At 38.4% G+C, this 24,242-nt stretch overlaps 1 protein-coding gene across 2 annotated transcripts in view; it reads left to right on the top strand.

The window, feature by feature from the left end:
- The window catches only part of sema3ab (sema domain, immunoglobulin domain (Ig), short basic domain, secreted, (semaphorin) 3Ab), a 56,085-nt gene that overhangs the window by 21,390 nt on the left and 10,453 nt on the right, over nucleotides 1-24,242 (top strand). The window contains exons 2-6 of one of the 2 annotated variants that reach the window (XM_085282011.1): nucleotides 12,427-12,622; nucleotides 20,614-20,774; nucleotides 21,217-21,279; nucleotides 23,185-23,304; nucleotides 24,128-24,218. In XM_085282011.1, coding sequence (XP_085138137.1) covers nucleotides 12,505-12,622; nucleotides 20,614-20,774; nucleotides 21,217-21,279; nucleotides 23,185-23,304; nucleotides 24,128-24,218 — 553 coding nt within the window. In that variant the 5' untranslated portion in view covers nucleotides 12,427-12,504. Of the gene's footprint in view, nucleotides 1-11,879; nucleotides 12,623-20,613; nucleotides 20,775-21,216; nucleotides 21,280-23,184; nucleotides 23,305-24,127; nucleotides 24,219-24,242 lie in introns of those variants that run through there. The other variant, XM_085282010.1, reaches the window with a different exon arrangement.

The following is a 24,242-nucleotide window of genomic DNA, read 5'->3' as shown; positions in this document are numbered from 1 at the left end:
AGACATGATAAATTGACATGTCGGTTACACCCATTTACATATTATCTATCGCCTCCGACTTATCTGCTTTTACTGCAGAATGCTTCCTAAATTAAAATGACATCCAGCTCATTTATCTTGGAGATTGACATTTGCAGGAAGTTTGCAGTTGGTTTCTTTGGCTGAGCTCAGTACTTTGACAGATCAGCATCTTCGGGCTTCTCCAGAACTGCAGAAATACCAGCGTCTGACTTGCTGTTTGTAATTAGCAATGACATTAGCGACACTAGCCAAGATGATGAGGAAGGAGAAAAAGGCGAGGATGTCTCTGAAGCAGAACAAATGATGAAGTGATCAGAAGATGATTAGTCTACTAGCCTGCTAACTGCTGTGTAGAGCAACGGAGTCAATAAGAAAATACCAGTTCAAATGAGAATAAGGTGTATTATTAATATTCAGATAAAACATTTTGACTTAAAAAAATGTAAATGAGTACAATTAAACAATAGTTAAACTGTTTCGGTTAGTACAAAAGAGGCAGTACAGTGGGATTTGCCTGCAAAGACGATGTAATAATCACCAAAAAAATTGCTTGTTACCATAGATAAGCAAGCATGTTCTTTAAACCAAAGAACACTGCATTTCATTTCTCTTTCAGCAGCAGACATGGTGTCAACTGAGTTCAGCTTAATGTGACTCTTTTAAGTTATAATATGTTTGACCCTATGTGACTCCTTAGCCAATGCCTTCGTCAGACGTTGTGGAAAACAGGGCCTAAGGGAGTGTCCCTTTTTTAGGAAAGGAAATTGACACGTTGTTTTAACGACTCTGATGTCCTAAGGTGAGCTTCACTTTGGTTGGAGAACCCTTCTTAAGTGTGCCATTAATTTTCACTCCTCCCTCTTATATTGCTCACCTTCTTCCACGTGGAGTGCACACTCAAGGAGAAGGTTAGGGTAATCCTGTCTGTGCAGGTGTGAGTGACAGCAATCATTTCAAAGAGTTTCACTTACACCTCAGAGAGAAAAGGAAAATGAGAATAGAAGATATAAAGTGTAGGACTTGTTAAAAACATTTTTTTTTTCATTTGTGGATAATGTCCTGTTTAGCCCAGCTGTACTTTCTCATCTACCCCTGTGTCCGAACTCAAAACAGTATATTATGCAACAACATGGCTCACAGAGGGTGAGCCAAGGATAATTCACTGATGTGTGTTTGGTTAATTGCACAAGTTAACAATTAAGCTAATGTTGTGTTCTCAATTATGCTTTGTTCACTGTGTCCTTTTCCCACTCGATTTGATTATGTCAAACAAACAAGGCAAAATATTAGCAGCGGTAGGATGACTGGCACTGGATTAGCTTGTGATGCATTAAAGGAAAGCATTTCACTATTCCTAGACTGCCAACTTTTATGCAGAGTGTTCATGCACATAAAGATGACTGTATTGTTTCCGGTGAAGGGAATGTTAAAACAGTGAACGCTGTACAGACCACCCAAAGAAAACAAAAAGCTCATTAACCACCATTTAAACCACATTACAATGCTCACAGTATCATATTTATTTACTTTACCACAATAATGAACACAACTTGCATCAATACAACTTTTGCCAGTTGGACAAAAATTGCCCTTTTGTGCCATTAGGCTGGACGCTTCAACCTTGTGTGATCATGGGCAGTGAGGCAGATACACTGGATGTAGGGGCCATAGGGGCACAGGCAGAATTAGGGTGACTGTGCATGTTGGGATGGCTTGCTGGGTTTCTTTGTTTGTGTTTGTATGGAATCAGCAGTATTACCAGAATGTGTTCGCTCACTGTAACAGTGGTTGCCTTCATCTTTGTTCACCCATGGGCCACTTAAAACTATACATCTATGGGAACCATGATGAGGCAACCAAGCAGAACCACATGAGGCTTGGAAGAGGATGAGATAAAGGGATTAGAGAAAGGAAGGGTGGCTAAATGAGATTTTAGACTTGGAGAGTAGTTGCTGTGTTGTGTTTGATGCCTTGGCAAAGACTGGGGCCCGGCTAATGTGGCGTGATACACTGGGTACTGAAAGCAGGGCCAAGGGTTCCTTCCTGGGCATGAGTATCTGGGTTGGAGCATAATTGGACAGCTGGACCCTTTCCTTGCATATTTTTGCAAAAGAGGATGTTGTAAGCTTATCTTACTTTCTCCTCTCTCCTCTTCTCTAATGTACTCTTCTCCCAGTATTGATTTTACTTCAGCACAGAGAGATTGCTTGTGATCAGTGTTGTAATCGAAGATTGAAAAATTGATTTTTTTTCCCTGTTCCCTCCAAGAAACTGTTTCTCACTTGACTGTGACAAGCTCAGTAGTTACTGATACTTTAACGGGGCGTCATACAATAATACCCCCTTCCCTTCCTGCATTTTGTAGAGGTTCTCTTTAGGTAATGAAGAGCAGAAGCTTTTGCTAGACAGTGAGTGCACTATATTAACTTACAGGAATGCTGTCTTTCTACTTAGAAGTGAAACTAAACACACTACCCATTCATAATGACTTGTTTTTGTCTGCAGGGGATTCGTTTTAAAAAAAAAAAGCCCCCTTTTAACCAGAAATTTGATCTGTTAAAAACACAGTTTGTGTAGTTTGTGTCTACATCAGTTAAATAATAACACAACTGAAAGGCTCTGATTATGGGGAGGCATTCGTAAAGTAGAATCCTTTTTCTAATTGCTCGCCCCATCATAAAACTTATTTACAAGCAGGATGTTGAGAAACCAGTTAAAATTACATTGTTGCAGCTGGAAGAAGTTGAAGGGTGTATGTCCTACAGAATATCAATGGATGAAGGTAAATTTAGGACAAAGAGTGCATGTAGAGTGTGAGTGCAGGTCTTGCACAGAAACATGCAGGATTTGTTTTAGGCAAAGAATCATTTTCCCTTTAATCATAAAGCATAAATAATGGTAAAGGACTTGTTCCATGACACATTTAGAGTCATCACCTGGGCTGACTTGGCAGGGTGACAGTCATTCAGCCATAAGTTAAAATGAGGCGTAATTTCCTCTTGACTAATGAGCTTCTTTGAGCTTCTGACCTGAGTTATAAAATGCCAGAAGGTGTCTGAGGCAATGGCAGTGTGGGCTAGAGGAAAAGCCTTTTCTACATCACTGGCAAAACAGCAACTCATAATAATCTTAGAGAAATTCTTCTCATTGTAGGCAATGTTCAGATTAATAGTGAGTCCTTGACTGAGCCAGGCTTGTAATGGGATGCTTTTTTTTTTGCACAAATCAGGTGAAATCAGTGCTAACTGATGATTTGACAGATTATTCTTTCTTCGGACAAATATAAAGCTGATTTTAGCTTCTAACACCAAGTAAACAAAATGATCAGCGTTGTATTTATTTCATTTCTTTATTTCTTTCTTTATTTATCTTTTGGTGTCTGTTTTGTTCTCTCTTCTTTCTTAGTTCTTGTGTCACCCTCAGTGATTTAAGGTTGATTGTATTCAAGGGCTGAATGGTTCTACGTCCAACAAGAAACACTGAGTTCATGTCAGAGTCAAGGTTCTGACTGAAAATATAAATCTGCGTGGATGGACGGAGGTTCACGGATCCATTTTGTTTGACCTCGGCATAATACCAGGCGCTCCATTAAAGAAGATGCTCCAAATGGATCTATCAAGGGCCTTGCTCCCTGAGATAGTGTTGACTAGGTCAGCTAATTCAGAAATGATGCTGCTGATGTGCACATTGAGGGGTCAACTGCAAAGGCATTTTGATCAAAATGTATAATGCACTACATAATCCATCAACATGTAGACAAACCAAGGTTAATGCAACTATGTAATGTTTGCTTGGTAATGAGTACTTGGATGCTCTATCCATACAAATGACATGTGGACAACCAATCACTCATCAACAATCAGTACATTTTTTAATAAAAAAGATTACAGAAGAGGTATCTCAAATGAGTTGTTATTTATCCATCAGACAATAAGCATCAGTCTATTCTTTGAGCATAATTTATTTGACAGATTTGCAGTGATCATATTAGTGGAGAATGTTTGCTGCTTACTTTAAAATATTTCAAATGTTTTGACTTCAGTGCTGAGAGATTCTGTCTTCAGACTGCTGGAGCTACAAACATGGATGTTAGACTTAACCCAGAGTGACACGTGTTGTTGACCCCCTTCCCTTTTCACCAAAGATTTAGCAGGGGCATACTCCTGTTCAGTATTGGTTTTTAATGAAATCTGACCTTTAGCGCTAAGTCTCAGCCTCACCACACGATGATAATGGTAGCTGAGTGGTGACTGAATTTGGCTGTCATGTTGAAGCTAGAGTACATTTTCTGAGTAAAAGTAGCTCAATTCTTGTTTTTTTCCCTCATGGAGAATAAAACCCACTGGAGAATATTGAATGTTGATTATTTTTTCTAGACTTTGTGTGAGTTGGCAGAGTTGTGTAAATGTGCTAAGAATAATGTATCAGCAGGTTGGAGGAGAAACAGTAGCTCTTATGTGTTTCACTAACCATTTCGCCACTGGTACTACCCACAATGAGTGGAAAAATGTTTGGGTTTGTCACATGTTAGCTTGGAAGAGGTTATTGTTATGTCTGCTTCCAGAAGGTATACCATTACATGCGGGGCTATTACTTGGGGCCTTATGGCTATTTTTCTTTTTCTCTTTCCTCATTTTCCCTTTCTATACCATAAACTAGATAAGGTTCAGTATGTTAAATACCAGGAGTGTGCCAGAGGCAAAACTTCAAGTGCATAAGGGAGTTCAGTTTGCAACGGTGTCAAGGACATGAGCCATGTGATGTTGAAATGACTATCCTTCTGAGTAAAGTCAATAAACCGCACTAGTGATGAGAATCAGCTCGTCTGTCTCCACCATACAAATGCACAGAAACATTCACTGACATTGTAACTCATTCTCCTGCTCTTTCTCTCAGCCTACTTCCTTTCTTTATTTGCTGAAGGAAAATGAATGTGACACATCAGGTTTTTAAATGTGGGTGTTTTATGCTCAAGAGTTGTTGTTTTTTGGGGTACAGTAAATCTGCAAAAACACAACCTTTCAAACCTTATATATAATTAATGTGATGAATGATAGGAAATAATTCTGGAAAGTATTTCAAACAACACAAGATACTGTAATGTTTCTAGAAAGTGTAGACTTTATATTTGGAGGTTGTGAAAAAAGAAAGCGTAAATCCAAAACAGACTCGTACTTATACATGGGTTGTTTGTCAGTGCACTATAGCGAAAGGACACCTTGCAAGCATCTTTTCAAGACTTCATCTTACAGTATTTGCAGTATTTGACCACCTAAAATGAGAAATGCTACCATACCGGTGGTTCTCAGCCCACCAGTATTACCTGCACAGGGCTGCTTCTCTAAAAATGTCTCACACACAAAACGTTTTGTAAGTGTTTTCATGCTCGTCCTGCATCTAATAAAATGAACACCCAGTGGATTGCTATTTATGTTGATAGTTACTGCTCACACAACATCATGAATTCATTGTATAAGTATAATGCACGGCTAATGTGGCCACATTACCATTAGCGCTGTATACAAACAGGCCAGAGCTGTGTTAAAATTGTAGCCTAATGGTTAAGAACAATCAGAAATTGTGACAATCCTAAAAGATCAATTTGAAACAAGAATGGGATGTGGGTTAGTGTTTTCATTTCACCCTTTGTGCCATTGTGCAACCTAAATTCAGCTTGCTTTTTTGGATATTTTTTTCTAATGTATTAGTTTTTTTGTTTTTTCTGTGGCACACATCTAGGGGACACAAAGAGCTCATCTTACACCAAGAACAGTTCTCTATTTTGCAATAGAGAGACTGGATCCAAACTAAAATTTAATGGCTTCTTGGTTTGACCTGTTCTCCCTCGTCATTCATGACATTCCACTCAGTAGTTTTTTGGTGATAAAGAGTGTTCAAGTCACACATATGTTGTTTTAAAGTGGATTTTTCGTTAGAGGAAAGGCAGTATTTGTGTACCAGAATCAGTTCTGATCATTATCAGTGATATTTTCAGTAGAAGAACAGTTTACAGTTCCCAAGTTTATTTAAGTATATTTGAAAAAGTATTACTGGATCATAGAGCATGATAATGTTTTTCCTAAGCAATAACACTAACATTATTCTCCAGTTAATGCATTAATAGATAACTAAAACAGAAGTGGTGCATAACTTAAGCTGCACTGTTATGTCTGTTTTTTTATCTCTCAGCTCTAAAAGCTTCGCTGGGAGAAATACAGTTTAGAGATGAAGCTGATTCACAATGATAACAGATCACGGAAAAGGAAGACCAAGAGTGCTAAATATTGGCAAGAAAATGAAACTTGTTTGACATGAGGTGCTGCACAGCCTTGCCAAGGACCTTGGAATTGCTATAGCGTTAAACATCTCACATATGAGAAAAATTTGAATATTTTCTATTAATTGACTTAAGCTGATGCCTCAAAATGTATTAACGCTAAAACATTAAAGAAAAGCAAACAAAAAAACACAATCAAATGAACAAACCAAAACAAAAACTAAAAGTCTGCAGTGTGCTAACCCTTGTACTCTAACCTCCTGAAAGCAGGGTAATCAAAAAGTAACACATTACATTAAAATGCTTCTAGGCTATTTGTGAAGAAGTCATGAAAATCCTGCTCACAAATATCACACACCATGCTGCTATTCATTTATCACTGTCTGCTCTCTGTGTGACTACATTATGCATGTTAAATGTAATAGTGCACTCAAAAGATCATGATAAGAAGATTTTAGGCACAAATATATGTTAATGACTTCTGCTGCATATTTTAACCCTCCTCATGTTTACTTATCCGAAAGTGTCAGAAACCAAAAAATCTGAATAAACATTGTTTATATCTCACTATTAACTCCATTACTAACTATTTCAATTAATATTTGGTGTAATGGTGCTCTTTACCTCTCACAGATCATGGTTCAATGAGGATAATTCACTTGCATGCATGCATTTTAAAACTTTTTTAATGTGCGTTTGAAAGACCTACATATAAAACACAATTGTTTTACATGGCATTGATTATTTACATTTTTTTTTAAAATAATTTTAATTTTTTTCTTTTTATGTAGTGATATAGATAACATGTGACATCTCTTCTGTTCTGGGTCAAACTGACCCGCTGACTTAAAATCAAGACTAAGCCTCCTGTTATGATGCGGGTCAAATTGACCCATTTTAAATTTTAAAAATCTAAAAAAAATAATTCAAAGTATTTTTTCAGCATGAAGCTTCTTCTACTTGGCTTAATAAGGGTAATCAACATATAAAATAAAAGCAGTTCCTTTCACATATGTGCAACCCCCTCTGCATGTTTATATTACACAGATACTGTTTGGGTCAATTTGACCCAGCAGTCAAAGTGGAGGTTAAAGAAGCTCAACTAAATAACAGTAAGTTTCATCAGCTTTTGACGAACAACTCAATCAAGACACATCAACGAAAAAACTCCTCAAATAAAAACAATTTGAATCCAGGAAGCACTGCTTCTGAGCGTAAATACAACCACTGTCTTTTTGATTGCAACGTAATTAATTGTGGAAATGTATATTTCAAAGTTCTCTTTCACAGAACGTTGTCTTTCTTTCAGAAGTTTTGTATGAATAGAATTTAATAATGTGCCTTTATCTTTTAAGTGTGCAATCTGAAAGCTGCAACCAGTTTTCTGGATCTGCCCCTGCCCCCAGTCCATGTGTGTATTATTGGTGGGTATGTGCATGTGATTCAGAAAGAGACTGTGGGTTTTTTTGTTTGTTTTTTTGTCCCTGTGGACATGCAGGTAGGCCTAAAGGCTGAAATATTGATGGATGATGATAAATTCATGTTTTTGTTAACTAAAAAACAAGTTTTCATTGTAGTGTTTTCGTCATCTGGCAAATTGTCTTTTTCTGCATGCTGAATGTTTCAGATGAATTAGAGATTAAATTCTTGTTATTTTTTGTCAAGTTCTTAAATGCATAAACCTTTTTTTAATATCGCTGCACTCACAAATGCTGTTTATCCCCTACGAGTGAACAAATTCAGTTTTGTCATAGTAGAGCCTCTGCCACCACAAAAAGGGTGTGGTCATCACAGGGATGAAGACAAAACCGTTTCAGTCACTTATTCATACAGTAGCACCAGCTCAGAGTTTTTGTTGCTTTATTTTTTCATCCATATTTTATTAAGAAAGAGTCAGTCACCAACAGCATGTGGTTTATTCCATCATAAATAGTGTATTGCGTACGCTGTCTATTTATGCCATGCTCTCATGAGTCTGCTTACATGGAAGAGTCAAAGAAGAAAATGTTTAAAACTTTTTGTGGTGACAAATATACTGAAGTACAATTGTACTCTGTCCAAACTTGTGTTTTAAATAATACTACTAGTGTTCAGCCGTGGTTCGATCTGTATGTGTTTTTCTTGTCTCCAAGATGCCCCTCGGGTAATTTTGGTGAGGACCTGAACTGATTCCAGTAGCTTCCAGAGCACTGGGATCAGCTTTTTCTTTCATACCAAGACCTGCAGCTCCACACAGCTGGCTTCCATCATTGCATGTTTGTGTATGTGTGTATTATGTCTGCAATAACCGCAGTTTCAATACATCATGCATGAAAAAGGCAGCAACCCAATATCTATGTCAGTGGGGTAAACGGCATCACTGCATTGTCTCATTTCATTTGGAACACGAGAAGACAGTTATTAAATACATTTTAATTTTCCTATGTTAAAATTTAAAGATGTGAAAAACAAATGGTAAATGAATCCTTTTCTAAATCAATACTTTAACTGGCAATAATACTTTTAAAAAGATTTCTTCCTTTATTCTGGATCTCATGTATGCCTTGCAGGCTGCCCATTTATATTGCTTACTTGTATCTGGTGTGAAGGGAGTCTCGAATAAAGCTGGATGCATTGATCTAGGGGTGCAGGCTGTTGTTGTTAAAGGGTTGTTAAAGGATAGGTGGGAGGCAGATGTGGTTGCCTTTTACTTGTGGTTTATTTTGCTGAGCCAAATCCTCTCTTTTGGGATCATGCACTCTCAGGTTCGAAGAGTGGGTGGAGGTCTGAAACGATGAATAGACAGGAATGAAGGAAGTGATTGAAAGGGATTTTTGTGGGCTTGCTTTCATGTCTTCCACCCTACTGCACCTATACACCCATCAAAAACTCTCCCCATCCCTTCTTTCCTGAGTCCATTCATGCTTAATGTATATTCTTGTCCACTTGGGGAGACTGGGGGAGCTCATGCCTAGAGAGAGGCCGAAGAGGAAAGCATTTTGTAAGTGGAAATTTGTGACGATTAGGGGTGTACTGCGTAGGCGGGGGTGTGTGGTGAGAAGGGAAGTCCATTATTTGAAGAGGGTGAAGTGAATTCTGATGGGGGGGGGGGGGGGGGGGGCAGCTTTCAAAAAGGGTATTGACAGATCTCTTCAACTGCTGTCCCCACTTCACAGCCCTCATCAGCCCCAATTCTAAACATACCAATGCCCCTCCACAAGTTAAAGAAGTCCCCCCTCCCCTGCTGTGCCCACACGTATGAGTTGATGAACTGATGGTCAGGGTACTCTGAAGCTTCTGTCTTACTGAATACAAGTGCTGCTTCAGAACAGGCTCATTCTCCTTGAAGCACACAACTCCTTTGGGGTGTATAAACCTATCAAGGACGAGTCTCTCTTTTTATTGGACCCGTGATATTCAGTGCACTTTTCAATCATAGCTAGATTTTAACAAGTCTATAAAGCTCAATAACATGTCAACACAGATAAAGAAATGAAAAGGGTAAGGGCTAATGTTTGGGAACATGCGTGGAAAGTATGAGAATTGAGAAAGATGAGGAAGATGAAGCTTTAACATGGAATTCTCAAGTCTTCGTGACCATTTTTGGGAAGAATTCATCTGAATTTTAAAAATATTCAGTAACTTTGAGCTTTAAAAAAAGCACTGCTGATGACGCACACTGTATGAGAAAGTTACTGTTACTGTTACTCCTTTAAGAATTAACCATCAAATGCACTAAAATCTTCATCTTATCAACATGCGAGAAGTATGGCCCCCTAAAGTTGGAGTAAAATTCCTAAGAGGGCCATTCCTTGCTATTTCACCCCCAACCATCGCTCTTCCTGGTCTTAGTTATGGCAGATTGGGTTGCATGATCCTTGGAATATTAAACTACTACATCAACACTGCCAATCCCAGTAGAAAAAAGGAGAGAGAGAGAGAGAGAATCTGCCTCTTCCAGCTTCTAATCCAGTCTGTTTGCAAAGCACAGGCTTTGGCGTGACACTTGTTCCCCATAGATTCTAGTGTTCTCACTGGAGAACAGCTTACATTAGCATAACCGTGAGGCCCATCCCTTCACTACAGGATTAGTTCAGCTCTCCTCCCACTGTCTGATGGCTCTTTATCCAGATGGATACAGCCTGTTAAAGGTCTTAACCACACTATTGCCACCAAAGTCATTATCATTCACCACGAGAAGGAATCAGCTCACTGAGGGCCTGCTGTTTAGACTGAGAGTGACATCTCATTTGGGATGGTTTGAAAGAAAAGACAGGGAACTCCCCTTCAGTCTCTGATGGAGTGACCAATAAATGAAGTAACTATTTTAGATGGCTAATTTGGCCCTTAAAATTTTCTTTTGAAAAGTGTGTTTATGTACATTAGGCATTGTTTCTGGGGGACGTAAACAGCTTTTCACCAAGACCGCGACGCTATGTTTGCTCATAGTGTCAAAGTTTATTCCCACCTCGGTAAAATCCCTGGATTCCATCCTAGGACCAATAGGTTTTTCAAAGGTTTGTATTTTTTCCATATTTTATTCTATAAGAAAGTCAAAAGTTTAGCTTGATGTTCATTTGGATTCTTGGTTTCTCTTCTTTATTTGTAAAACCTGAGTTGTGACATCACTAATCAGACTGACGTGATACGAGGTATCTGTATCTGTTTGTTCATAGATATTGTTTTTATCTAAACACGGAAACACTGCAATCACATCTTCATCACTAATCAGATCATCATCATCAGACTGAATCATCTGATTCAAATGAAGCTGATGATGTTACATATTACAAATGATCCAGTTAAATGATGTAGGTGGTTTTCTTCTGTGATGTAAATCACAAAGTAAAAAGGATATAAGTATGTAAAAGTGTATTATACAACTGGCTGCCTGCGAAACTGATTATAAAATGAACGAATGCTTTTTAACATGTTGTAGATTCTCAGAGAAAGATAGCAAGAACAACGCAAGAGGGTTTGGTTGATTTATACAAAAGAAACAAACAAAAAAAACCCAACAACTTATTCATACATCCATGAGTGATAACTGTAAAAATATAAGTACAGACCTTTTGCAAAAGACAATATAAGTAAAATAAAAAGAGTTAGGGATTATCTAAAATGTAAGTTTGGGCATAAATAATGCCATGTTTGACCAAAAGGGTAATAGATCTACAAACAGTTTTGCGCTCACCTGTATTGAACCAGGGCTTATTTTTGTAAGGTGTTGAAGATGCCATATTATTCTAATCTAAAAGTCTTATCTGTATAAAAATACAGCAGTTAAAAATGAACAAAGCATAAAAAATCATTTTAAAAAATTCTCACAAAGCAGTTTGCTCAAAACACTGCACTGTAATAATCAGCTGTGTTTTGCTATTTTCTCACTCTTCATAACCTCTTGGCTTGCCCTAACCTTTTCTCTACTATCCAAATCACAGTTTTCATTTCTCTCATGCTTTCTTCACTTTCTCCCGCCTACACCACACTCCTCTTATTTCTCAATCTCTCTCCTCTCTCTCTCTCACTCCCTCTCTCGCTGTCTCTTGCTCACTCTGCGCTGTCTGCCTCAGCTGTTCTCAGTTGCACTGTGTGCCTTGTGCTGTGGGGACAGGGCAGAGCTGCACTGAGTGGGGCTGAACTAGTTTAGAGGAGTCTTAGGTAGAGTGGCAGACAGGATCACAGTGGACAGGAAAAGAGAAAGCCACTAAAGATTATGATTATCCGGCAGACAGGCTTAACAGTTGAAACAAAGTGGAACTGTTTTTCTTTTTTTTAGCTAAAGGTAGCTGTAGAGGTAGATAATGCAGATGGCTGTTTTCACTGGGTTACATACTGGTCAGGTACCAGGGCAGAAAAGTATGGCAGTCATACCTGCTTGCTCTTCCTAGCATTTAGTGTGGGCCTACTTTGGTTAACTTTAGCATTGACTTATCGGTGTGGGAAGCTCACTTGCAGTAACACTGACCCATAACCCCCAACTCTGCTTTACAGGTCTGAGCTGGACTCTAATTTTGTCTTTTGACCCCTGGAATAGGAAAGGGTTTTGGATCTGGCAGTGAACGAGACCTGCTGTGAATCAGCCTGGACTGACCCGTCAGCATTTTTTCACAATTATTGGAAAACAATTTTTTTCTTCTTCTTACCAGAACTTAAAGCAGATCTGAGACTTTCGGCACTGGAGTTTGGTATTTAAAGGACTCTCTGGCCCCTATAGCCCCAGGATCATGGGCTTTTTCTGGGGCAGCATTATGCTGCTGTGTGGGGTGGCTTTGCTCAATACGGGGGGCAGCGGAGCCCAGCAGACCAAGAACAACGTCCCCCGGCTAAAACTCTCCTATAAAGGTGCGTTTGTGAGTTTTTATTGTCTTCAAATGTTATTATTTTAAGTGATTTGCCCTTAAATTTTTTGTCTGAGGTAGATCTTATGTCTTAGACTCTTACCTCCTTCTTACGCAGGTTCCAATCCTTTCAGCACGTATAGTGTGCTGGTCAAGCGACTGAAAAAAGGCAGTGTCTATAGAAAGTTTCAGTAACTGTGAGTCCCTAGATGTCTGTATGAGGCTTTAGTTATGATTACTTCTGAAAATGCTATATATATAAATTAAACAACAAGTACATAAATTCTTTACAAGGTTGTAAACTTTATGACTTATCAGGTTTAGGCTCTGGCTTTAAGAGGGTTGTGCATATTTGTTTTATATGGTTTCAGTCTTTTTACAGACCTGCATTCATACTATTTGGAGTTTTTTATATCCAATTATGTTTAATTTACCTGTAGCCGGGAAACTCTGGTGTTGTCATGGAAAGCTTTTGCACCATTAAAAATATTTCTGTCTTGACTCAGTAATCAGCTGAGACTAACAAATAGGAATGAGTATAAAACATATTATATGATATAAATCCAGCGAAGAAAACAGTTTAATAAAATTAGGTAAGGTAACTTTGCCAGCTTGTTAGTAAAAGTCCACAAGTCTAATGCACATGCATAAATGAACTGGTTATTAGAGAATGCATTCTTTCTTTCTGCCTCTCTGTCCTTGTTTTGATCAACTGCTGTTGTCAGTTTTGAAATAAAAGTAGTGCCAGATATGGGCTCCCCTGCAACTGAGCTTCATCTATCCTTCTCTTGCTTCCTTTTTTCCTAAATGTCATTTTTCCACTCAATTCTCTCCTGCATGGCAATTATACTAAGGATGAATGGTGCAGGTCTGTTTCAGCAGATGGCTCTCCCAAAGAGAAATGTTTCTCGCTCAGCACTGGGGGATCCATAATTATACACACAAGTATGCACATACATAAACACACACACATGCACACACATGCAACGATGCTCGCACACTTGCGCACATAAATGCATGACCATCTGTAGATAGCAAATGATACCTGTGAGGGTATCAGTCATTTAAAACCGCATGCTGTCAGACTGGTGTAACACGCCCATGTGGCGATATCTCTATTTCAAGTTAGATCCTCAGGTAGCAGTCTGGCAAGCTTGTTTTTTGCAGTCACCTCTATAATTATTATTTCTATTAGTACTAATTTGGATTTTGCACCTCTCCCATATGAGGAGTCAGTGCTTCATTTTTTGTATTTAGTGCTTAGCATGCACTTAATAATAGGAGAGTGAGCAGGTATCATTTTCATGCTTGCACTGTGGTTGAAACATTGCTCCTGTAATACTGCAGAAAAAATTTTAACATTATCCACTGTAGGTCCCATTAGGCAAGTGACATGGGATTATTGAATTATGAATAATGTATGCCATAATATAAATTATGTATTACCCCTGTGTAGGTGAAGTACATTTACTCGTGGAGGAAATCAGATTGTTCACTGTGGTGATTAAAGAGCAGTACCTGCCTAAACAGTCTGAGAAGTTGTCCAGTCCTGAGGAAGCAGTGTCAGATCAGTGAGATACTGCTCTGTGAGGTGAAGAAAACCTGACCCCTACAGGTCTCCGGGAACAAGGGGTGAATCTGTTTATGGTCAAATTAGATGCATCTGATTATGCAGGTCTCACATTGGCACGTGTTTTGGGATTTCTTGCAGACTTCATTCATTTGAATGTAGAATGAAAGTTTTATCTTGGAATGGTGTAGCTATACAGCAGCTTGGCCCACCACAGTATGAACCCCCCAGTGGACAAAGTTAATTACTCTGAGACACACCTACCAATTCCTACCACCCACCCCCACCCCAAGACACACACACACACAGACACACACATATACACATTGCTGAAACTTCCAACAGATCTTTAAAAGCAAGGGTTCAGGGGCACAAGGGCAATGGAGCAGGGGAAAGATAACAGTGGTACCCCATGGCTACCTAAACATGAGCTGAGGTCCAACTGTATCAACAACTAAGTGACTAGTTGATGATGAAGAAGTAGGAGTAGAAGGCCATGGACCTACAGTGCTGGCAACACCATAAAGCACCATGAATGTTTTACATATGTTATACTTTGGCATGAATTGATGTTAGATCGATTCACACCCTCTGGGTAAATGGGCCCTTTAGGGATTAAACATATGGCTCTCAAGTTTATGGGTCACAAGCAGCAGAGCACATGTTGTTTACTGTCCAGGGAAAGAAAAAAAGAAGGTACTTGAGTTTTATAGAATGTGGGTGTTCTGCCAAAAGTACTCTTTTTTTTTTCTCCCCGACCTGTCCACCCCTTTCTTTAGCTGAGCCAACGGCTTGAACAAAAGCACATACACATATCTGCAGCCACACGTACAGGCAAATGCATTCAGAGGAGCACAACAAAGTCCTGCTTTGGATAGCAAGACAGAAAAGGAGCAAAGAACTGAAAAATGATGCTACACTAGAAACCATTTAGTTTCACTAACCACAAAATATCTCTTCAGCATTCATACTTCATCTGTTTTTTTCAAATGGTGTTTTTCTTGTTTTCACTGTGGTGTGACTTTTAATCAGAGTTGGAGAATGGAGAAGTTCTCCTAAAGGCCTTTAATCCATAAGCATGTTAAGAATCTTCGGAGTGGAGTTGGGTTTCTTGGGGTGTGTACAATATAAACTCTGACTGGCCTTGAATGGCCATGGAAGGTATCCCATACATTCAGTTGAATGTTCTCAGTATTCTGTTCTAACTGGATTTGGATGATTTATTCTGCAGTGTTCATTTAGCTTAATCTATATCTGAAAGATTAACTTGGAAGATGTCTGCTTGCAAAATTTCCTGTGTCTACTGACTTACATGTGTCTGTAGTGAGATATAGAGCTACAAAGTAACTACCATCTTAAAAGGGTGTGGAATTATCAGTATGAACATGGAGGGTCTGAAGTTGCTCATATTTTAGTAATTTGGGGTCCTTTTATTTCTAAATTGTAAATACAGAAAACATGCAGAAAACTCAAATTGGGTGACCAAGACAAGCCATTCGTTCAGTTTACTGGGCATGTGTTGAAAGTCTCAGAAACCAAAATGGACTAAGAGAAAGAGGAAGAGCTTGGGTTTTAGTATTCCAGTGATATGAAGGGAGTCACAGAATCAGTTTAGTGGCTGCTAATTCTGTTTAATCAATATTTCTGGATGCAGTTCCAAAACTAAATCATTTATCAGCTAGACCAGAGGTAAGCAACTCCAGGCCTCGAGTGCCGGTGTCCTGCAGGTTTTAGATTTCACCCTGTGTCAACACACCTGAATCAAATGATTAGTTCATTCCCAGGCCTCTGGAGAACTTCAAGACATGTTGGGCAGGTAATTTAGGCTACGTTCACACTGCAGGTCTTAATGCTCAATTCCGATTTTTTGATCAAATCCGTTTTTTTTGTCTGCTTGTTCACACTACAAATAAAATGCGACAGCAAACGCGCTCTAGTGTGAACCCTCAAAGCGGCCCGCATGCGCAAAAGAAGACGTCACACACAACGCACTCTGTTTAGACCCAGAGCAAACAATATTGTTTGACTGATGGCCCTTAATATAAAGACTTGTTTCGGACTTTACGTTTCCCAATTTTGCTTTAAGTTATAAAGTTATTTTGTTATTTACATGGCCTAATAATTATCATTATTGCTGTTTTAGAGAGGAGCGGTGCTTCAAAGGATAGTTGCAGATTTCTGTCAGAATCTTCAGATTATACAGTACAAATAAAATGTTTACGTTTCTCCAACGTTGTCTTCCCAACAATTTCACTGGATGGCCAGGAAGTGTTTGCGATGTCTTCTCCGGCGCTGATAATTGGCGTCTGTGTTGTGACAGTGACGTAAAAGATAGATTTAATGCGACCTGACCATTCACACAGCAGTCGCTTTCTAAAACATCAGATATGTATCGGATTCAATACCACATACGAAAGTGACCCAGATCGGATTTGAAAATATCGGATTAAACTAAAATTATGTTCTTTTTTCTACAATATGCTACATTCTACAGAATTGCATTTGTTTTCATGTTTACTTGAATGTTTAAATTTAATTTTGCAAAGTTCTAACTACAAAAACAACATATTACTACATTTGATTTTGTTCAGCTCTGAAGAAATCAGTCTTGTCAAGTTTGATAAATAACTTCATTGGCAAAAAAAGAAAAAGTTCAAAACCATTTTTCTTTCAGCCAACAACAATAAAGCAAGACTAAGTGTCTGCCTTCATTTCTGTTTGACACTGAGCAAATTTCTTGACTGAAGCTGTGTTTTTTTACCCTTGGGCATAGGTGAATCAGTAACTGTATACACCTGGAGAGTGTATATGATATGTTGGGATTTGACAGTGTACAACAATACAACAAGTCGTGCGAGTAAGGAACATCAGTGAAGCTACTGAACCGGGGCCAAACATCAGTGCGTTATGCTGCCATGTGTGCGTTATTATTAAGAAGTGTATTTTTCTTAGGAAGCACTTAGATAACACTCTACATGCCCTCCAGTTGAGAAAGATGGACAGAATGTAGGGTAAAAGAGTTTATTTTTATCAGTCTCACATGGGACTGTTGATTTTTCGCATCTATTCCATCTCTCGCTCTCCCTTTGTGTCTGTTACTTGCTTGCTTTCCAGTTCCCTAACTCATTCTTTTGCACTCCCCGTCCCTGACCCAGAAGAGAATAGTTAGTACATTTGTCTTTTACCAAGCAATGTTAAGGAAGAAAAAGAGAGAGCAGGAGGAAGTAGAAAACTGCTGGAGAAACAAGAATTTATTTTTATTTTTTTTAACTAATCTATCTGTCAGTTGTAACATAAAATCTCTAATAGGCCACACATTCTAAATAATTTCCCCCAGGGATCAATAAAGTATTCTGATTCTGATTCTCCTTTTTGCATGTCTGTCTCTTTCTCTCTGCTGTTCTATTGTTCTGCATCCAAACATTTTTTGTATAGCACAGTATCAAACTCTAAACAGGAAAGAATAAAAAAAAAAAAAAAAAAAAAAAACAAGTGCCGTTTAATGTATACATAAATTTGACCTGAGGGGACACCAGTTCAGACATGTATAGGCTACTACCTCCGGTGTGGCTCGTAAACACATTTTTCTTTCCAATAACACACAGCACAGTATGCTCTATAAACATACATACACACACAGATCCACACACAATACCCACAGAGTATCTGTCTCTGGATGATTAGCTTTTAATAACTTAGCTGTAGTCTCTGTTGAATGGTCTGTTGCCATGGACACGACTCCCATAGACAATTTCCACAAACCAAAGATGTGTGCGTGTGGGTGTCTGTATGTATCTGGTGGGTGGATATTGTGATGCCATTCCCCTTGCTGTCAAACAGTGATGTGGTTTAGGGAAAAGTGAAGAGTAGTTTTCCTACTGCTACTGCTAATTATTAATGACAAATAACACAGACATCCTTTTGTGCTTTTTTACATTGAGAACGAGAATAAGTCTTCATCTTCTGGTTTGACTTTGTCTTTGTCATCCCCCACACGAATGTGTCTACGGTACAGGTAAAAAAGGGTCAGAGGTAGCAGGCAGATGTTATTGTGCAGTGCAGAGTTTACAGTTGATCAGCTAATGGTTGCTCACCATGGTTACAGAGCGGGCTCGACTGTACTTTTTTATGACTTTAATCTTCTTTCCAACTGTGTTTATGAAATAAATGTCTAATATTTCAAAATAATATGTTCAATAAAATTCAACTAGATCAATCTTGCAACAGAAAACAAATGATTTACAAAGATATGTTTCACAAACTGCAACAAAAAGCATTTATTTAACAAATAATTATGACTGTAAGTTGAACACAGTGGTTTGTATTAAAGCTTTGTGTCATTTGGGTTTAGATTCAGTCGGTTATGCACCAGAAAATATCTGTTCTCTATAATTTAATGGAAACTCATGGGACTGTTAGATCAAGGTTAGATTTTTTTTTAATAAGACTGTGGAGTGGGGAGTGGAGTGAAAGATTAGTTTATTATTATTTATGATTTTTCCAAATTTCTCACAGTTTGCATTAAGGAACAGGAAACAAACGAAATTACAGAGACAGCGATAATGACAGGGTGTCAGTCTATTTGTATTACCATCCAATGAGTACTGTTATTTGCATGTGTGTGCATGTGCGCGTCCATGTGTGTGTGTGTGAATTAGGCACATGTTTATAAAAATGCCATGATACATAAACCAAAATCACATAAGGACAAGTAAGTCTTCATGTAACAGGCTACTGGATTGTCTGTTTGTAGCATTTCTTTTTCACAGGTGTCTTTCAGCACCTTTTAATACTATTTTAAATTCTTCAAACCATTCGTCCATTCATTTTCTTCTACTTATCCAGCACGTGTTGGTGGATAGCCTATCCCAACTGGGGTACGGCCTGGACAGGTTTGTCGGTCAGTTTGTCAAACCAATCTATTTTTCCTGTGATGTAGATATTGTTGCCCCCCTATCAAGAGTATACCCATAAATCCACCCCTCCAAACCCCCTTAATGTCAGCCATCTGGCTTCTTCTGTGATACAAAATATTGATTGAATTTGCATTTAGGCAAATATCTCAGACATATACACATATGGTAATGTTTCCATTAAATTTAAACTTCATACTGTACGAACCCATGCAGCCTTGGACTAGGTGAATGGTAAATAATGTATAGATTCCATAGCACAATATTCATGACCATGTAGGTTTTAACCTAAAAAATCTTAATAAAATTAGAATTTATGATTGAGAAAAACACCCTAAAAGCATTTAGTGTAATGCCCTCTATTCTTTGATGTTTTTCTTCTCGTACCAGTTTCCCTCTAGCTTGTGTCTTCTCACTCTCTTGGGTTCTGACACACTTAAGAGAAGGGGCATTCTCCCTGCTAAAGCATTCATGAGAGTTTTTTGTTGTTTGCCTCACCGAGGATGAGAAAGCAAGAGAGAGTGAGAGAGGAAGGCACCATTTCTCCTCTGCTCCCATAACTCTCTGTCCTTTTGTGTAGGTGGTCAATGGGAGGGGGGCCATGGTGTGGTTGGACTTTGTTGGTGAGAACAAAATGTGAGAAGGAGAAAGAATTAATATGTGCATGTGTTTGTGTGTGTATCTACACAGATTACACAAAAGGTGTTACAATACTACAGTCATAGCGCCACCTTTAGAGGTCGTTACAGTAATTAGATCCTCAGTGTTTGTGTCAAGTCTGGCTTTCTGCTGGGAAACCAAATGTCGCTGCTAGACTTGGCAGACCATTGCGTTAAGGTCCAAAACGTGAGCTGTAGCCTGTAATAAAGTCTGCTAATAGTTTATGTGGTTTAGAGTAGTCTTGCAGTTTGGTTTATGAAATATTAGCAGAGTAATATGACATTATAAATGCTCCACAGTTTTCCACTCTGAGTGTACAAAGTTCTGCTTGGCTGCTTTGGTGAAGGTCACTTCTCAGCGCAGACTGTCTGATTATTGGCTCCCAGATTTGGCTTTACCTGCCGAGTTCAATTTGGCTTGGCAAAGGCTCTAAACTATCTGTCAGCTAGGCCAAGCTGTATAGTCTCTAGTTATGAGAGCAATTTGTGAAGGAAAAGGGGAAGCAATAACATTTATGTAAAAAATCAAAACATATAAAGAAGTGAAAAAAAAGGGGTTGATAAAAATGGAAACAGCATTCTTAGGTGATACAAGCACAAACAACTCAATATCATTTGATTAAATTGGCTCAGTGTAGCTGTGGGGAATAGAGGTATAGCAGCAAGATTTTAAGATATGGAAAGACATGCAAGTGGTCAAGCAAAAAGATACTGAAAATGTAATAGAATTTCAGAAAAATATACTGATCTGGAGAATTAGATTTGACTTTCATGCAACACAAATCCACAAACCCTTTATTTCGATGAATATTTTATGCTGATTCCTGCTTTTCTTTCCATTTTTTCTTTGCAGACATGTTGGAGTCTAACAACCTTGTGACATTTGAAGGCCTACCCAACAGCTCGGCTTACCACACCTTCCTGTTGGATGAGGAGAAAGGAAGACTAGTAGTTGGAGCCAAGGACCACATCTTCTCTTTTAATCTTCTCAATATCAGCAAAGAGTTTGCACAGGTAGCTGAAGCCTATAATTTATAGACTGCATGACTGGTTTCATGCATTCTGCGACAGACTCCATGTGTGTTTGCTGTTTCTGACCGACTTATTACCTCGCTCGTATCCGTGCATCTCCATCCAGAGTGCCAGGCAGGGGCGCAGGTGTCTTGGGAATCTCTTTTCTGTTCCTACCGAAAAGTGCCTCATGAATATTTCAGAGCAGGGCTGTTGCACACGATCACACACTGTGCCAGGCATGTAAGCTGTTCTCTGCACACCTGGATGAATAATAGAATAAACCGAAACAAAGTGGATAACAAATCGCAATGTGACCCCTTCAACTCTCATATATACACATCCATGCACACAAGCTGTTCCTCTTTCGACTGACTCTGTAAAATTGATTTTGTGTGGGGGTAATTCTTTTCTAACATGTGCAGGAACTGTGTTTATGTTGCAGATCCCTTGGCCAGCTTCTTCCACCAGAAGAGATGAATGCAAGTGGGCAGGAAAAGATCTCTCGGTAAGAGCTAAAACCATCCACCTTTTAAGTGGGTGTCAGCAGTTTGCCCCTCTACTCCCACTAATTTTTTCAAATGTCTTTGTTCTCTCATACGATGAAAAATGTGCAGTTCTGCAGGTCTCAAAGCAAATCACCCTTGGAGTTACACTGGGGTTATATGAGCTTTTTTTATATGGCATTTTAATCATAGATTATATGAGATTTTTTTCTTTTTTTCAGTTTGTTTATAGCAGTTTGTTGACAATATGTTATATGGACAACTCAAAGACTCGCTATAGATCTGATAATAATCTCAGAGCCATATTTGAGACCATAATAATTTCTCTCCTCCTTAAAAGATCTGTTTTAGCCTATAAAAACGTACTTTTAGGTATAACATTTCTTTGTTATTAATAACTACCGGTACTTCCATATATTCAGGGATCACAGACAGTAGTGTTCCAGTGTTATTGGGCTTTGTTTTTCCTCTGTTTCTGCTTTAATATTTGACAGACTAACCTCAAGGGAGGCCTTTGAAGCTGAAAGACTACTAATTTGCCAAATTTAAATAAGACAAACTAGTGTCACCCAATCCCATTACATTACTAATATAATTTCTGTGGGACTGTTTTTTTTTAAACTAGCACATACAAAACCACAGAAACAATACATTAAATCACATTATTCATATATTGAAACCTACAGTAGCATAGTTGTGGATAAAACACAACATTTCATAATTTTAGATTATAGAGTTCTCTGGATGAAAATACTTTCTAAAATTTTGCTCCCAACTAAAGCTGGTCTTAAACAAATCCAAGTTGTTCTGGCATTTACATTCAGGGCCTTTTTTTTTTTTTTTTTTTTTTTAACTCTGTACATCTTTCAGAGCTTTGGCAAGTCAAAAATCACATTTCTCTATGTCTGGCCAAGTGCAGTTTTAGAATAGCTTTTGTGATGTGGTGAAACTTTGTGCCCCTGCTCTCTGTAAGCTATGTTATGAATTTTATCTCTAAATGGGCCCTGAAGCAAAAGGCTGGAATGTAAAATCATGGAAATGCTGGATGTGTATCAGCTGTACCTGTGATCATCAGCCCTTCTGTGTGGCTGATTTGAAGTGTACTAAAGTCTTTTGTGTTATTTTATTCTATAAACATTATGTCATGGATATATAGGGTATCCTGAGGGGTGGTCTCTGTGTTATATAGTTGGAGGAGAGTAAGAATTAATGGGAGATGAAGAGTCTGTTCACTAATCTTATTTAATGCAATCAAAACAAACAAGATGAAACGGAGAGTCAATGAGAAGCAGGAAGGTCTGATATGTGTGACAGACAAGTACAAGTTAAAAAGCACAAGTGTTACGAGTTTATCACAGCAAATGTCAGGTCAGTCAGGGTCATAGCAAAACAGTGCTGCTTCCTGCTCGTGACCTAGTATAACCAGATAACTTAGTCATGCATAATTTGTGGCAGTATTCTATTTTTTTACATTTTCTGTTGTGAAAATGTGGTGACACATTCAGCTTTATTTGAGGTCAGGCTCGCTCAGGCATGTGCTGCAAGAACACGAGGAAATGTGGCATATGGCTGCAGAGCAATGCAATATTTCATATACAGTTGTGCAACACAACAACACACACACACTGTTTTCTTCGACTTTTGAGTTCAGTATGTAATAAAAAAAAACAGAATCAGATGACAGTGTTTAGTGGGCTCTTAATTTTATTTCCAGATTTATTACTCGGCACACTGGTAGGGTTTATGGGTCACTCTCTCGGGAAATACAGCAGATTACTTTAAGCTTTGCTCTGTTTTTGTCTCCAGTCTTTTTTATGCAGGCACTGGATTTTTCTGAATGACACTCTGTTCTGAATGACACTTTAAAAAAATAATAATTTTACTGTTTTCTGTCTTTGCTACATCAGAGAGAATGCTCAAATTTTGTGAAGGTGCTGCAGCCATTCAACCAGACCCATGTCTATGTGTGTGGGACAGGAGCCTTCCACCCTGTGTGCTCCTACCTGGACGTGGGCAAGAAATCAGAGGTACAGGCACACTCTACACCTCCATTGAAGTTTCCAATTTCAATTTCTATCAAACACATAATCCCTTAGAATATAAAAGCTGAGTTTCCTGACATATCAAGTATAAGTATTTAAAGCTCTCAGTAGCCATGAGGGTTAGAGAATTGTCTTTCTAACAGATGATTATATAAGTGCATAAAAAGTGGTTTTCATTCAGCAAAATGAGGTGGAAACGCAGGGTTTCATAGTCTGACGAATTTCCAGTGCATCAGTCTAATGCGCGCTCTTTTCTCCTCCAAATGTCACTGAGTCTGACTGATGTGAATTTCCAATTCATTAAACAGCTATTTACAGATAATTAGATGCAGGAAATCCATCTATCTCGTGTGTAGAACTCATGAACAAAATATGAAATTCCTCTGTAGGGCGTCCTTTGGTGTCACAGAGTTAGAGAGAAATGAAATTTATTGTTTTAATACTTGTTCTGTAAAAATTTCAAAATGCTTCAATATTTTAAACTGAACCTATTTTACATAATGACTAACATTGATATTATATATTATATCTACAGTCTCTAACATTATCACACAAGTATTTGTCAAAAACAACTTTTGCATCGTGTCGCAATATTTCCAAAATAGTTTGGACTAAAAACAAAAAAAACAAACAAAACATAAATACTATCCTGTGGTCTCTCTAGCTTTGCCGTTCTGGAAGTTGTGAAATGCTGACAGCAAAATGACTTTCCCAGAAAACTTTCACTTAAATGGAAACTACTTTTTCCAAAAGCTGATACTTGATGATATACTGAAGGTTCTGTGCTTGTCTGTTCAACTATGTACAGGACAGTGTTTTCAGACTTGAGCCCCACGTGGAAAATGGGCGTGGGAAGAGTCCCTATGATCCCAAGCTGCTCACTGCATCCATGCTAATTGGTGAGTTTAAGAGCGGATACCCTG

This window comes from Mchenga conophoros, linkage group LG7 (genome assembly GCF_057382185.1).
Source record: "Mchenga conophoros isolate Kocher_MC1m ecotype Shallow Benthic linkage group LG7, M_conophoros_male_GT1.1, whole genome shotgun sequence".
NCBI classification, from domain to species: domain Eukaryota; kingdom Metazoa; phylum Chordata; class Actinopteri; order Cichliformes; family Cichlidae; genus Mchenga; species Mchenga conophoros.
The sequence above is the reverse complement of the archived record's forward strand: the minus strand, read 5'-3'. Positions and strand labels throughout refer to the sequence as shown.